The following is a 16,457-nucleotide window of genomic DNA, read 5'->3' as shown; positions in this document are numbered from 1 at the left end:
AAAATCAGAATGCTGTGTAGTTCAACAACCCCAAATAAGCTTTGAGCTCTGTCACTGATTTTGGGGGTAGCGCCCCCTGCACTGCTTTCACTTTAGCCAGCACTGGATGTAAGCTTGTCTTATCCACCCGGTGTCCTAAAAATGTCACTTCTTTCTCTGTGAACTGACATTTAAACTCAGGGCCGCCTCCTCTAATCGCTGCAGGACTTCATCCAGTCTCTGAAGATGTTCTCGTTCATTTTTTGGACCATTTACTCCATTCACTGAGTAGTAAAGTGGAATTTGTAAATAAAAAATAACAACAACAATTGTTTAAAAAACAGAAAACAAACAAACGAGAAAAAAAGTAAATTTATTTGGAAAATATTTTATTCACTGATGCAGATTTTTCAAAGCAAAGCCTGACTGGAATTACTGGAAGAATGACGTAAAGCGGTTCAGTGAGTCTGTGACGTGAAATTACTTTTATTACCTAACAATTTTGATTTAATGTGATTGTTTTCTCTGACTCTTTTTCCTTTTTGTGTGATTTGTATTTATTTATATTTTTCATATTGAAATTGTATGTTTTTCGTTGTTACCGTGCCTTCAGTTGTTAGATGGTTACTTTTGTTTGTTTACACGTTCAATAAAGCTATTTGTTTGAAAAAAAAGTAATTAGATTTTTAATATGCGCACAGAAAAAGTGAAACAAACTATTATTTGAAAACATCCGCGACGTAATAAAGGGGGTGTCTGCGACATATTTTCGCAGCTTGTTGGTGATTTTGAACACAGCCCAGTTGGTTGCCACTTCACCTCTACGTCATTTCCGTCACAGAACCGTCTTCGAGGTCTTTTCAAGATGGCGTCAACACAGTTAACGGATGAGGAGCTTTTTTTGGAATTAAAACGCTTTGGTTTCACTCCAGGGCCCGTTACTGAAAACACTCGTCCGGTGTACCTGAAGAAACTCAAGAAGCTTCGCGAGGAGCAACAGCAGCGAGGACTAAGACCTGGTAAAACCCGTACTATCGGTGCCATTAACAGTACCACTGGCGGCGGTAGCACAGTGGCATCTAGGCCAGTCAGCCATGACGTCACGCACCTGAATACAAGCAGGAGACCGGGCCGGAAGTCCTCCCTCCTCGGCTTCAGCTCCGACGAGTCTGATGCTGAAACCCCACTAAAGAGGAAAGGCCTCGGTCCCAGTGGCAGAGCGAACAGAAGCTCCAGTTCTCAACAGCAGCCTAAGATTAGGCCTGCCTCACCGCCGAGTGTGGCTATCAAGAGTCGGTACGACCACAGTGCGACACCAAGCAGCAATTTTTCCCTGGGTCAGAACGGAGAGAGACGTGTCTCACTGGGCTGGGGAGTCGGTGACAGACCCAGTCCCGATGCGGGACTACGGCGTTACGACGACTCAGGGGACGAGGACAATTATGAGGAGGATATGGAAAAGAAATCTCGCTCTTTAAATGGTCGCGGGGCGTCTCGCCTGAATGCTAGCAAATTAGCTGGCGATTACTCAGACTCGGACGAGGAGGAAGTTAGTGGGCTTGGCGTCGGCGACCCAGAATGCGACAGATTGGAGCCTCGACGAAACCACCCCAGTGTGGCGTTATCTTCCGACGTTACTGATCGAGGGTCTGCGACCGATGGGCAGAACACAGAAGCTACGCCTCGTCGTTTTCTAAGCATGGGGGGGAGTCGAGGTGAGGATGAAGAGGAAGATGATTTAAGGAGAAGGGACTATAGCCGCTTGGGAGACTCGCGGAGTCACACACTTCCAAGGAAACCCATCTACAGGTCACTTACCGAAAACCACAAAGGCAACACCGGTAAAAACAGTCCGGCCACCGGGGAGGACGGAGCATCCAGAAGCAACAGCACCGAGCTGAGACCGCGCTTCTCCACCTACAGCGGTCTGTCGCAGACGTACAGGCGCAACCACTCTACTCACACCCCTGCTCCCAACCATTCCTACGGCCACGCAGCGCTCAAGAGAAACGTGTCTGCTCCCGAAGAGGAGCTTCTCCAGCAGTTCAAAAGGGAAGAGCTAGCTTCCTCAGGTAGTTTTAGCGCTCACTACCTGTCCATGTTCCTGCTCACAGCGGCGTGTCTCTTCTTTGTGCTGCTGGGCCTCATGTACCTCAGGATGAGGGGTTCAGGAGCCATGGAGGTGGATAACGTCAGTGAGTATCTGGGCGAACTGCCTATTTGGAGTGTTAACGTTTAGGGACTGTAATGCATGCAGTTGTTTTATTGCCTGGTAATGTATTCAAGTGTTTATTCTTTGTGTATTTTGAGTGGATGTTCCTGCTGAACAAACACCAAAGTTGGAGAGATTCCCAAATACAAACAGATCCAAAGATGAGCATTTTTAGACTGGCAGGAATCTGTACAGTCAGTCTGCCCAAGCACAGAACAGCAGTCGGACGGGGACGGCGCTCCAAATTCACTTCCACCAATTTCTGAGTTGTTTTTTGTGCCCCTACAGATAAAAGGATTATGTGACTATCAAAAGAATCACGTTACACTTAAAATGATGCACAATGTGCAAAAGCTACGAATGCACACACTAACAGTTTTATATTTAACAGAAAAAGTAATTTATGGATGTTTTTCTCAATCCGTGTACTTTGTAAACTTTTATGAGAATTGTCCTGACTGTCTGTCTCTTCTTCATTTTCAGTTAATAGCCCTCCCCCAGAGTTTGACACACCTAATGTAAGTAAATACTTTCTTCAGGCTCCCCCTACTCTTTAAGTTAAGAGGTTTTCAAATGTACAGCACAGAAAATATGATTAGATTAACAGTGTGTACCATTTCAGTAACTTGCAATGCTGATTTATTTATTTTTTTGGTGTATTTGTCACACGTTTCAGATCATCAACTGAATTGTGACATTAGATATCAGATAATCCAAGTTGGTACAAGATGATAAATGAGGATTTGATCTGAACACAGGTATACAGATCTAATGGGCCATATGTTGAAAAGTAATTGCCTTCTTGTTTAATCATTAATTAACTACAACTTAAAGAAACGTATGAACAGGTAAGAAACAAAGACTCTGACCTCCATCAGTCTGAAGAGGGTTACAAAGCCAGGCTTTGGGAGCAAACTGTGGTGAAGGCTATTATCCACAACTGAAGAAAACTTGAACCAGTGATGAAACTCCCCAGGAGTGGACGGCCTACCGAGAGAAACGGAGAGTTATCAGATAGTCTCACTTGCCTCAGTACAGGACAGTGTTTATGATTCAACAATAATTCAGTTTTATTCGTATGGCACCAGTCACAAGAGCAGTTACTGAAGGTGCTCTGTATTGTAAAGTAGAGACTCTACCGTATACAGAGACAACCCCAACAACCCCCCGTGACCAAGCACACAGTGGAAAGTAAAAACAACATTTAACAGGAAGAACCTCTGGCACAACCAGGGGAGGGTGACAGACTGTGGAAAAGAGCAAACGATGATAGATAAATAATGATTACATACAGAGAGGTGTGTAAGCACAGTGAGCGAACAAGAAACACTCAATGCATCATGGGAAGCCCACAGTAACCTAGGCCTATTGCACTGTAACTAAGGGAGGGTTCAGGGTGACCGGATCCATCCCTGACCAGATGCTTTATCCAAGGGGAAAGTTTGAAGCCTAATCTTAAAGGTAGCGAGGATGTCTGTGCCAAACTGGAGGTGGCCCTGAAAGCTGAAGGCGCTGCCTCCCATTCTACTTTTAAATATGAACCATAAGTAAGCCTGCAGTCCGAGAGTGAAGTGCTCTGTTGAGATGATATTGTTATGAGGTCTTAAACCCTGTATGTGAGGAGAAAGATTTTCAGTTAGGTTCTGGAATGAACTTGGAGCCATGAAGCCAGTGTGAGAGATGATCATCAATGCCCTCGTCCCTGACAGCACTCTGGCTGCAGCGTTTTGGATCAACCGAAGGCTTTCAGGGGAGTTTTTAGGGCAGCTGAACAATAATGTATCACAGTAATCCAGTGTGGAGGTAATAAGCGCACGAGCCAGTTTTTAGCATTATTCGGAGATGGGATGTTTCTAATTTTAGAAATATTGCACAAATGCAAGAAAGGAGTCCTGCATATTTGTTTACTTTGCACATTGAATCCTCATCAACAACAACTCCAAGGTTTTACTAGAGTCGGTGTAAAGTATGTGGTTGGACATCATGTTTGTAAGCTTTTCAGGGCCGAGTACAATAACGCCAGTTTTGAATGAATTTAGAAGCAAGAAATTAGAGGCCACCCAGGTCTTTGTCTTTAAGACAACCTGTCGTCGTATTTCATGGATTGATAAAGCTGGGTGTCATCTGAATATGAAAACATAGCTATATGTTTTCATAATATTAATAATACAACCTAGCCAAGGTTGGCGTCCCATTCTGATGGACATGTATGCAGAGGGGATTGTTACTGCTGTTTGAAATATGGGCACTCGGGGAAAGTCTTTGCTTTCAGTTGTGACTTCTTCCCTTCCTATAGCAACACTTATGTCATGATATTGCCTGAGTGCTGCCACCTATTGTTCACAAGAATACTGCAGCGGCTTCTTGCGCCCTAACAGCAGGAAAATCAGCGGCGGTGAGCAATGCGAACGCTACAGTGGGTTTACTGGTGCCCTGAGGGAAGCATCAATAAGACAGAGATGGGGTGAAAATGCCGTCCACGAGAGCTCGAAGCTAAAACCACTGCTTACCAAAAAGATCGAGGCCGTAAAAACAATGAACAGATTTGGTGGCTACATGAAAAACAAGTCTGCAGAAGTCCTGTAGAGTGATAGCAACGACTCATTGGCAGTTATCACACATGCTCGATGCAAATCATGGCGTCACCAATTATTAGGCTTAGTGGGCAGTTTTACATATTACATAGAACCACACTGACAGCCAATCAGAAGACACACCTTCTCATTTAATGTTGTCTTTATTTTTGCTGCTTTCTTCATTGTAGATACAAACTGAAGACATCAAATATATGAAACAAGATGGAATTATGTAGCAAAGAGAAAGTTGATAAATAACTCTAAATGTGTTTTATATTTTAGACTCCTCAAAGTTGCACGCCGTCCACAGTTTGTTAGCGTTGCAGACAACCTCATAAAGCTCATCGGAGAATACCAGCATGTGCAAAGGAAGAATCTCAAGCATGTTTTGAGTTGTTTTACACTTCTTTGTTAGCTACATACATACACATGAAGATAAAGAAAAAGCATTAAATGAGAAGGCGTGTCCAAGCGTGTGACAGTGTAGGTTGGATAGCTTTTTAAAAACATGATGTCATCATCTGAAAATGACATTTTCAGTTTCCTCAGTTTATCTTTGTTCATATAAGATCTGAAACATTTAAGCACAACAAACATGCAAAAATAAACACATCAGTTTGGTGGCCAACATGTTTTCACAGCACTGCGCCAGCAGTGTTCCTAAAGTTCTGACAGATGTTGACTCGCTGTCATTAGCAAAGTGGGGTATCTGCACTTCCCAGCTTAAACAAAACAACACCGTGGAAAAGTGCTACTTCAATGCTTTCTACTTTAGAATATCTCAACCTACGTAGTGTTTTGCCTAAAGCTGACCAAGCTGCAACAAACAGCAGATAAAAAAGCTCATGAAGAGCGATTTCTGTCAGAGGCCTGTGTCCAACTATTAAACTGCAGGTCAGATAACCTGCCTGACACCTGATGACATGGCACCATGACCATGAATCTACTGTTTATTCAGATAATGCTTCAAATAAGAACTACCCACAGTGGATTAAAGATGGCTGCTGAGTGGAGGTAGAAAAACGCATGTAAATTTGGTGCTAATACTTTCTGGCACCAACAAGTACGCTCGTGGCTCAAAACAAGCACCATTTCTGAAGATACACATAGTAAAATAATCCTATTTGTCCTCAGACACATCTAGACGCTGCTTGGGGTCAGTCGGCTCTCTGAAACGATTCCTCTGCCTCCTCAGCTGGGCCTCGTCACGGAGTTTTGACTCAGAAGTATTATGATTCTGATCATTTATTCTTACTTCTCCATGTTTATATCTGTGTATAAAAACAAAGCTGACACTGTGAGACTTGATCAGAGGTGTGAGCATCACAGCAGAGGCCTTTGTGTCAGAGTAACTGAGGATCAAACAGATTTTGATGGTAAACTGGTCTGTGGGTACACTGAGACGTGCCGTCGGGTGAACGATCCACGCTCTGTGTTTACGTCTTTGTGTCCTGCTCTCGTTTGGTGATTGTTGAAATATTTTTATGAACTTTGACCTGAGATTCTGGCAAATTTTATACTTGAAAATCATTCAGGATTCAATGAATCAATAACGCTTTATTCAAACTAAAATCCATTTGAATTGGGAAACTGATTTAAAAAACAAACCCACGTCTAGTCTCAGCTCCCACTGCCACACTGCCCACCGGAAACATGAACGTGACCTCCATGAAATTCTTCCTGCTGCCCAGAGTCGTTCTTCCTTTTTATTGTCCAGAAACGTCTCTGCTCATTGGGATGATGTCGACTCTTTTCACAACGTGTTTTTTAAGAACTTAAATCCCCAACATGTTTGTTGTGTTTGTGTTTGACCGAAAGATTCAGAGTGGCGTGCTGCTTTTTGGCCACGCCCTCTGCGTGTAATGGCCTTTTTCTCTGCAGAGATTTTGTCAGTAAAATGAATAAATATGCAGATCAGTGCAGTTTTGTTGGTACTTTCTAATATAATCGGGCGTTTCTTTTTACAGAAGGATGTGATCCAAAAGCTGCTGCTCAGTCTTCATGACCACTTGGCCTTTGTTGCTGGTAATGATTTTAATTTTTATTAACTGTATATGGAAACGGTTATTTCACAGTATCAGATTTATGACAGCACAGTTACCACATCAGCTAATGTGAACACAAGATTTTAACATATTTGCTCCATTTTTACATCGTTTAACTTCCTTTGAAATTTGATTTAATAGTAAATTTTCAGACACACACAGAGTACAGAGAATGATCATTATGGGACATTATGTGGTGATTCTAACAGGCTGTATTATTGTCCTTACAGAAACATATAGCACAAACAGATGTCTGTGACATTTGTGTGGTCTGTCCGCTCATATCAGCTTGTTGTTGTGTGTGTGCTGATCTGGGGAAGTTGGATTAAAGCGAGATTATCATCAGTTTAATCTTGTGATTACAGGCCAGCATGACTGTGGAGACCCAAATCATCCAAACCGGAGTGTGTCCATAGATGAGGCCTCGCTGTATTTACTGGTACATCCACACAACAACACATTCAATAGGAAACGTCAGCAGTTCCATCTTTTATCACACAGTTAAATCAAAGTGTGGCAGCAGTCTGATTGCTGTCCATGTGGAGTAACCAGGTTAATGCAGCTTACTCGTATGTGCTTGCACATGTGAGTCTTCATGTATAAACATCATAGCACCTGGCTCTTTAAGTGAATCAGCAGAAATTGCTTAAAATAAATGAGAATCATGTCTCTTCTTTCTGTGCAGGCTCAAAATAAATCGTTTAAAGGCTTAATTAATGACTCTCTGGACTGGATCATCCAAAAAGGCCAGGAATTTGGCATTAGGTAATGTTCAGCCTCTTTGAAGAGTTCCTCGCTGCCTCCGTGAGAGCGACACGTGCACTCACTTTCTGTGCCGGTGTTTGCAGGCTGGTGGGAGCGGTGCCGGATGAGCCGGTGACTAAGGTGTCTGAGATCGCTCGGCTGGAGTCCACTCATCCCAAGATGTCCTTCACGTGCCGTTTCCGCCGAGCCTTCTTCACCATCATAAACAGAGTCCTCCTCATTGCAGTCGGTGAATAAACCACGTTACACAAACTGTAAACATGGAGTTTATAATGAGGACTGTGCAGGTGGGTGCTGTCCCTCACGAGATGATTCAGAAAGCCTTCCCCTCATGGTAGCAGGGGCAGTTTCTGCATCTGGTTTGTGAATGAGGGGCGAGCACCTGACGTGAGTCATTTTTAGAAGGAATTATCAAACATGTCTTTGCAGTGTGTCGTGATTTAGACACAGCTTCTTTTTTTAATGGGATCTATTTTTTAGTCATTTGTAAAGGAACACACATTTTGTCTTTCGACTGATGTTTGGAAATCAGTCAAACCCCATCCAGGTGTGAGATCCATGTGGTGTTAATGCCATCATTTGATGGTCTGCTGCAGTAGCTGCTGTTGGCAACTAAAGTGTGGTCTGCCACAAAGACACTAAAATGGGGCCAAATTGTTATTAAAGCAAAACCCACCAAGTTTCTGGTCACACAGGTGATGATTGTTTCATGCATTTTTCTCAATAAATGATATAAAAACTTTGACACTAAACAGAAAGATCAAATAGTTTGTAGGTGAGCAGGAGCGACATTCTGTTGTCAGCTGATTGATAAGAAATGGTTCCTTAAAACAAGGATAAACGAATATTATGACTAAATATACCCTGAATACGTTCTTGTCAGCAGCTTCAGTGATTCATCCATCAGAGTTTAGATTGATACAGATGTGGAGGCAGTGTTTAGCTGGTCTGTTTGAACCTGTGAATGCTGTGTTTGTCTGCACAGCGGCAGCTTGTGTGTGGAGCGTGGTGTGCTACGTGAAGTATCGCTGGAGGAGAGACGAGGCGGAGACGAGACAAATGTACGACATGGTGGAGAGGATCATCGGTAAGGACCGCACCGTATTCACTTGGATGTCAGACAGGAAGTGTTTGCTTATGAGTTTGGTACCTTCTTCCTATCCAGATGTGATGAAGACTCATGGTGAGGCTTGCCAAGAGAACCAGGACCTACAGCCCTACCTGCCCATCCCGCATGTCAGAGACTCGCTGGTTCAGCCGCAGGACCGGTAAGTCCCATCTTTAGTGTTAGACCTCAAAGCAGTTTCCTCGGGTAATCAGATTACTGATTTATTTATTTAGTTATTTTTTAATTTCTTTGGTTGAGGTGGGTCTGAACTTTTTGTACGTTATAAGATTTAACTTTACATCGTTGGTCTTTGAGGAAATTTCACATTTCTGTCCAGACGTCAGAGCTGGATTGAAACTCAACTCTCCGTTTGTGAAAGGTATCAATAAGTAGAATTACTGTGTAACTAGTATGTAACTCATTTTGCGATATAATTTGAAGCACGTGCGGTAACGATATATAACGATATGTATCGCGATATATTCTTCTGTATAACGTATTTTCCACACTTAAAATCCTTTAATGTTCTCAAAAATCGAGAGTGGGCCTTATGTATGAATTCTGGTTGTGCTTACTGACCTCGGACCGATTTTGGCAGAAATCTGTTAAAAATGTTTTAGTACAGCTTTGATAAGCCGCACAGCTTGATGGATCGTCAGAGCATTACGGCTGCCGTAGGGAGGAGCTTCATGGAGTAATCTGGGTCCAAAACTCCGTCAGCTTCAGGTCCCAAAGTCAATCGAACACTGCAGCATCACTGAGAGTTTAAAAACTGTCTAAATTCTTTCATCTTTAATAAAACGATCAGCGTTGCTGCTTTACCAGGTGTAACAATTAAGTTTAACATCCAGGCATCCATGAAAACAGAAGTTATTAAATTTAACGGAGTTAGAAGTTAACAGGAAGTTAGCTCGCTAGTTTCCACCTAAACATTTCATACCATGTTCTGACTGAGAGATTTCTGAAACTAATTAAATCGTACAGCTCTGCTGCCACTTCCAACATAAATAACCAGTGTGTGAATGTGAGAGTGAATGCATAGTGGCATTGTAAAGCGCTTTGGGTGCCATTATAAATGAAGACAGAAACTAAACAGCAGTGACGTTTGCAGGTTACTGAAGTTGGACTAGCTGGTATATAATGTTGTGCTACGTGATTGCTAGCGACACAGCTATGTTAGCATAACAAACACAGTGAAGCTGGAGGGTGAACTTTTTTTCCACTCGATAAAAGTTAACGTGAGGGATTCTGGTGGTCAGGGACAAATGCAGTCGCATAGCAGGATGCTGTACACGGGCCAAACTTCAGTCAGGAGAACAACTGAGATCATTCATCCACAATACGAGATTAGTGTTTAATATACTGCAACAACATGGGAACAGAGCAGCTGCAGAGGATTCAGCATTAATGAATCAATGTTACGGAAGAGGAGGAAGTGCAGTTTTTGGCTTTCCCCATATTCCAAAAGTGCTTCATCTCTTTGCTGTGACTGTCGCCCGCCATCATTTGCAGATGATAATGGTTGTAACTGCTGCGATTCTTTCGACCAAAACAGGCGCAGCTTGATGACATCATCAACATGCGCTATCGCGATAGAGCGGTGTAGTCAAAATCTGTCGCTGGCCAAATGTATATTGTTTATATCGCCCACCCCTATGTGTAACCTTTGGAAGGTATTTTTCTGACGTGCATTATTGTTATTTCTTCATTTAATCTGGGGTGGAATAGGGGGTTATTTGTTGGATTTAATTATAGATTTTAATTGTTTCTAGGTATTTGATACATTTCCATGAGTCTGTATCCCACATCATGGACGGGATATTGTATAAGAGAAATTCTGGGTTGTGCCCAGTTGGGGTACTGATGATTTGGGGATTTTGTTTTGCAGGAGGAAAATGAAAAAGATTTGGGAGCGAGCCGTGAGTTTTCTTTCAGCGAATGAATCAAGGATTCGAACAGAGACTCAGAGGATTGGTGGAGCAGACTTCCTGGTTTGGAGGTGGATCCAGCCTTCTCTTAATTGTGACAAGGGCTCCTCCAAAGTCTGGCAAGGAAAAGGTAACGCACTAAAGAGCGTCTAGTTGATCAGATGGCGTTTCAGGCCACTTGTTTGTCTAAATGCTGATGGACCTAATGGCACGTTAACCAGTCTGTAAACTTTATGGAGATGTTCTTACTGCGATCACCTGCCCGTTAACAGTTTGATCATGTTGCTGTTTCAGCGTTTCCGTTGGACCGGAGGAATTCACCTCCCAACAGCCTGACCCCATGTCTGAAAATCAGGAACATGTTTGATCCAGTCATGTAAGTTCTTTCTTCTACATGTTTGATGATCTGTTAGGATCACATACATCACTAAAGATGTCCCAGGGTAGAGGACTAGAACGTTTTCAAGACTAAGTACGTTATAAATGGAAAAGATGAACATGTGTTGTTTCTGAAAGTACGGACCGACCCTGTAATCAGCAGCTCAGGCTGGTGGTAGTGACACGGTGTGGGGCTGATGTTATCGCCACACGTTGGGCCTCTTGGTACCAGCTGAGCATCGTTTCAAAGCCATCAGCTGCTTCAGTCTTGTTGCTGACATGGATACGACTCCGTGTCACAGAGCTCATTGTACTCTAATGTTCTGTCACTAGATCAGTCTTATGGAGCACCGTTGGGATGTGATGGAGACTTTTTGGAAAACAATTGTTGATGGATTGTAATATTAGGATATTAATGTTACCATAACCATTTAATGGATGGAGAACGGTGCTCATTCACTGCATTGTCCAGTTTGGTGGAGGTGGGCTGTTTTTAAGCAGTCGGCCTTGCCCCCTTACTTCCAGTCAAAGGAACTCTTTGTGCTTCAGCACACCAAGACATTTTGGACAGGTTCGTGCTCCCAGTTTGGGGATGGGCCCTTCTTGTTCCAACATGACGGCACCCAAGGACACAAAACAAGTCATTAAAAACATGGACGAGTGAGTTTGTTGTGGAAGAACTGGAGTCCTGACCCCAACCCAAGAGAACAGCTTTGGGATGAAGCAGAGGGGGAACTGCACACCATGCTGTAACGCCCCCAGTCCCCAAAGCCGGCACCACAGACACGCAACTCTGCTGTTGGTGTTTGTTTAATTTACCGTTTCTTGACGGAGCAGCTTTTCAGTCGCTCGTCGTTTTCTCCGTGCCCGTCGCTACTCTCTCTCCCAGGCCCCGCCGTCCTACTGGGATTAGATGACTGCTGTCAGCTGGGACAGCCAACCTTCCCCCGGCACCCCACCCTCAACCAACACCAGTGTCTGACTGCACACATGTTCTTCTGGATGGTCAAATATTCCCATGAGCACACACCTAAACCTTGTGGAAAGCCTTGCCAGAAGAGTTGAAGCAGTTAAAGCTGCAAACAGTGAGTCTGCATATCCAGGCGTCCATATCTACAAACAGGCTGTTGTGAGACTCGACCAGTTCACCAGGCTGTCAGTCTCCCTCCTACAGATGGACTCGTCTGCACCTGAGATGAGCCCGATGATGGGCTGGTGACTAAAGGTGCAGCTGTTGGTGAACAGGGAGGAGAAAGTGTAAATAGTCCTGGGGGAACTGGTGTCGATGCACTGAGAGTGAGGCATGCCTGCCTAGTCTGTCCGACAGGAAGTGATCCAGCTGCAGGTGGAAGCTGGGACGATTTTATAAAAAGCAGAACTAAAGTTCCCAAAAGTTCCCAGACAACTTTCTGCAGAGTCCAGATGTTGGAGGGGAAATGCAGTCCCGTGTTAAGAGCATCGTCTGCTGACCTGTTGGCTCCGTGTTATTTGTTCCTGCTAAAGGTTGAAGCAACAATTTCCTTGCACATTTAGCAAAGTCCTGTCCAGCAGCTCTGCTTTGGGTGGAAAGTTGTTGGAAGCTGGTGTTTTATATCATTTTAAGAACTACACGTTTGTTATCGCCCTTCTGTCCTGATGGAACAGAGGTGACAAACGATTGATGCTTCTGTCCTCAGTGTTTACAGACGTGACTTTCTGCTCTTGTTACCTGATGTTTTCAGGGAGGTGGGGGAGAACTGGGACCTAGCCATTCGTGAGGCCATCTTGGAGAAATGCAGCGATAATGATGGCATTGTCCATATAGCTGTGGACAAGACCTCACGAGAGGTACGTTGTGCCTGCCCACAGTTTGGCTTTAATGCTGTTAGCTGCACGTGTCACTCCCGCCTCCTTTATCTTCACAGGGCTGCGTCTATGTCAAGTGTCTCTCTGCAGAGTACTCAGGGAAAGCCTTCAAGGCGCTTCATGGCTCCTGGTTTGATGGTAAATCACACATGATATGTTATTCACAATAAAACATGAAATATAGCGAATGTCTGAGAAAATATACAGTTTTAAGAAAAAATGATCATATTGAATTTGATGGAAGCAAATAGATACCGTAGGTAAATCTCCCAAAACTCTCCTAATGAAAGTGGACTGTAAGTGCAGCTGGAGCTGCTGCCAGAGTCCACGCCAGTATTGATGCTGCTGAACAGGAGCCAGGATTACAGCTGCTTTTCAGTTTTGATCATCTCCATGATGCTACTCCCGTGCTGCAGTTAAAGGAACCACTGAGATGTTTGGATCAAGTTCAGTGACGTGCTGTGAAACACAATCATGTTCAGCTCACATTTGCTCCTCATTGAGTTCACACAGAGTCTAAAGCAGCGTCCAAATAACCTGATTGATTTCCTCTGATAGATGCGAGATTATCTCCCCCTTAGAACAGTTCTGCTCACAGCTCAGGTGCTGCTGTCGAACATGTTCAGTTTAACCAAAAACATGGAAGAATTTTATACGAATGACTGGAAAAAATAGTTTTCTATGTCAAACCCTCACGTAAGGTTTTATAATGCACAGCCATCATTACTCATGTGATACATGAAGAGCACAGAAAGGGAACATGTTTGTCAACCCTGTGATTAACATCAGTTTCTACTGTAAATGAGAGCAAACAGGACATGTTGTGCTTCAACACTGAGGAGCCTCTGATATTCACTCTGGGCTTTAGCAGGATTTCCCTACAAAATGATATAAGCCATGTAAGTAAGGATGGTCTGTAACAAGGGGAACAGCGATCCAAGGATGGAACTCATTCAAGACTTTGAACATTAAACTAAAATATGTGTTGAATATTAAAGGTAGGGCTATGAAACGGAAAAGAGAGAATTTAGTTTGGGGGATTTTTAACATCGATATCAGTAACTGAACTTCAACAAAGACTGGCTACATGTTAGGCTAAAAACAGAAGTTATTAGTGTGAGATGGTTTTGTCACGGAGGCCCAAACACACCAGCATACTATCAATAAAATCGGTCTGGTGTCACGCATAAGAAAGTTAAAGTGTGACTCCAGAGTCGGCCTGTAAGTAAGAATTGAATAAAATAAAATGGCAGCTGCTTGGATGCCTGTCAGAGGGAACTGCGTCTGATCCAAGTCAAGAAGTGTTTTTGTGCCTAAAACCAAAATTTAAAACTGATTCGAGCGCCAGACTGAAAAACCACTGCTGGAGGATCCGTCAGAGGCTCCAAAACATCAAGTCTAATAAATAATCACATTTAAAGCAATAATCTGTACTCTTTGAAACACTGTCTACAAATCACTGTGGTTTATGTCAGCAGTACCAATTTAACAAAAATATCAACAGACATGATTTAGATGCTCGAAGGACAAAAACCCGTCCTTCAGGCGTTTCACGTGATAGTTTCCAGCTTTCTGAGTGACGATGCACGTGGCCGACAGTGAAGTAAATGCAACCTGTAGGTGAACCCTCGTATGCTACGCATCTGCTAGAGGTCCAGTTTGCCACAAACATTGAAAGAATCAGCTTTATGGGAATACATGTCGCTCATATTCATGATTTATGACTCTGTGATGGGTTGGCTCATGTATGGAGGAGCACTGCAGTGATTGCTTCTGTTTCACAGGTAAGCTGGTGACGGTGAAGTATCTACGCTTGGACCGCTATCACCAGCGCTTTCCACAGGCACAGGGCTGCAGCACGCCGCTCAAGGCCTCTGGCCTCGCCACAAGTGTCACGAACACTACAGCCCACCTGCAGCATCACCGCTCAGCCAGCTCCCCGGGCTTCTCGTGAGGGCGGCTCGTGTTTGAACCTCCTACCGTGTGCTCCTCCCACGTCACAGCACCAGTCTGATGTTGCTGCTTTATAACAGGAAAGCCTTCAGTGTGTCACAGCAGAGCGTTTTCATTTGTTTCAGTTTACTTTTCTGAAAACAGGAAATTTGCAAGAGAAGATGTTCAGCAGTGTTTGTTTTTTTCTTAATACTCTTTATATTAGAAACGTCACAGATTTTAGAAGTAAGCAAAGCTCTTGTGGATGTTTAAGGTTTTTGCAGAGACTCCAGTCTTCTATTATTCGTAGTATAAAGTCCTGCTATAATGGAATACGTTTGGCCATGTACGGCTGCATGTGGCAGAGCGTGCCTCGACATAAACTTTCAGTACAACAGTGTATTTAACCTGTTTAGTACCATTTAGTAAAGACAGGCTTCTAGGTTGTGCTGTAAATATGTGAAGCACCAGCTTTACGACATCTTTGTACTCAAAGTAAACCTTCGGCGCACATTTTTCACGCCGCGCTCGGCAGTACAAGGATGCACGAGGTTTAGCTGGAAGAGCGGAGCGTCGGTCGCGTCGTGGTCGCTGCGTTTGGTTTTTCAGCCACTCTTTGGGCTCGATTTGGGGGACAGCAGCCCGCGGGGCGCCCCAGTACTCTGCTGTTATAGCAAAGTGTTTAACATTCACCTGGAGCTCTCGTCTCTTGTTATAGTCCTTTATATACCCGAATCTTTTTGTTTCTCTTGTTTGTTTCCCCTCTTACGTGTTGGGTCGTTAATGCGCCAGCGTGTGGTCTTTACATGCGTGGCCTACAGAACTGATCGTGTTTCCTCACCTGTCAGTTGTACTGATACAACCACTGGTTTGTCTCTAAAGCACTATCACGTTTTTTACAGGTTAGAATACTAATTTCCAAATATTCCAGAGACTGTAAGGAGGCCAAGGATTCCAGGTGGTCTGAACAATGAGCGTTTTCCTTTTTGCAGTGTGAAGTTGAACAGATGGCGCAAACTTAAAATGCTCAACGGCTGCTGCAGCAGTTTGCAGTAGACGACCCAACGGTGCCTTAAACCTTTCCCCTTTCTTTTCATTGTTTTGAACTGGTGATGCATTACTGGATAATGTAACGGGCTTAACAAATGGAGAAACTGTTTAAAGTGTGAGTAACGCCAGTTCTGCGTGACATCTTGAGATTTGGTGTTTTGTAGCAGTTTCTTTTGATATGAAACCAAAAGCTTGTATTTATTTAATTTTTGACAACCGAGCTGATATATTCTTATGTCGCTGGACCGGTTAAATATCTTTTCCTCCATCAGGGATGACCTTATATTGTCAGGACGTGTACAACATAAATAAAGACTTTTCAGAAATCAGCCAGTTGTTAGTGCATCAGTGTAATCTATTTTTGTACGTGTCCGCCACAGTGATTACAGGGGCTGCATGTCAGTGTTTCATGTGATGGCTCCTCTGCTTAAACGCATACACCTGATGTTTTATGTAAACCCTGTGTATTGATATAACTCAAATATGCCATTATATGCAGTTTGATTTCTCTTGTATGGGTGTGGTTCGACTTTGGGATTTGCAAATAATTTCAGACATTTTAATGCGATTTGTAAATTGTACAAACTGCTCATATTAAAGGTTTATTAGTTTTTATATTTGTACACGTGTGTGTGTGTT

The 16,457-nt window shown here is 43.4% G+C and overlaps 1 protein-coding gene across 1 annotated transcript; it reads left to right on the top strand.

The window, feature by feature from the left end:
- The first annotated feature begins 767 nt into the window (after nucleotides 1-767).
- Nucleotides 768-16,433, top strand: lemd3 (LEM domain containing 3). Its single transcript, XM_004573079.4, has 13 exons — nucleotides 768-2,174; nucleotides 2,675-2,709; nucleotides 6,735-6,792; nucleotides 7,178-7,251; nucleotides 7,498-7,577; nucleotides 7,661-7,806; nucleotides 8,563-8,664; nucleotides 8,743-8,845; nucleotides 10,574-10,743; nucleotides 10,908-10,989; nucleotides 12,713-12,818; nucleotides 12,896-12,974; nucleotides 14,621-16,433. The coding sequence occupies exons 1-13, from the start codon at nucleotides 845-847 to the stop codon at nucleotides 14,788-14,790; spliced, it is 2,535 nt and encodes an 844-aa protein (XP_004573136.1). The 5' UTR covers nucleotides 768-844; the 3' UTR covers nucleotides 14,791-16,433.
- The last annotated feature ends 24 nt before the right edge of the window (nucleotides 16,434-16,457 follow it).

The sequence above is a fragment of the Maylandia zebra genome, linkage group LG17 (assembly GCF_041146795.1).
Source record: "Maylandia zebra isolate NMK-2024a linkage group LG17, Mzebra_GT3a, whole genome shotgun sequence".
NCBI classification, from domain to species: domain Eukaryota; kingdom Metazoa; phylum Chordata; class Actinopteri; order Cichliformes; family Cichlidae; genus Maylandia; species Maylandia zebra.
The sequence above is the reverse complement of the archived record's forward strand: the minus strand, read 5'-3'. Positions and strand labels throughout refer to the sequence as shown.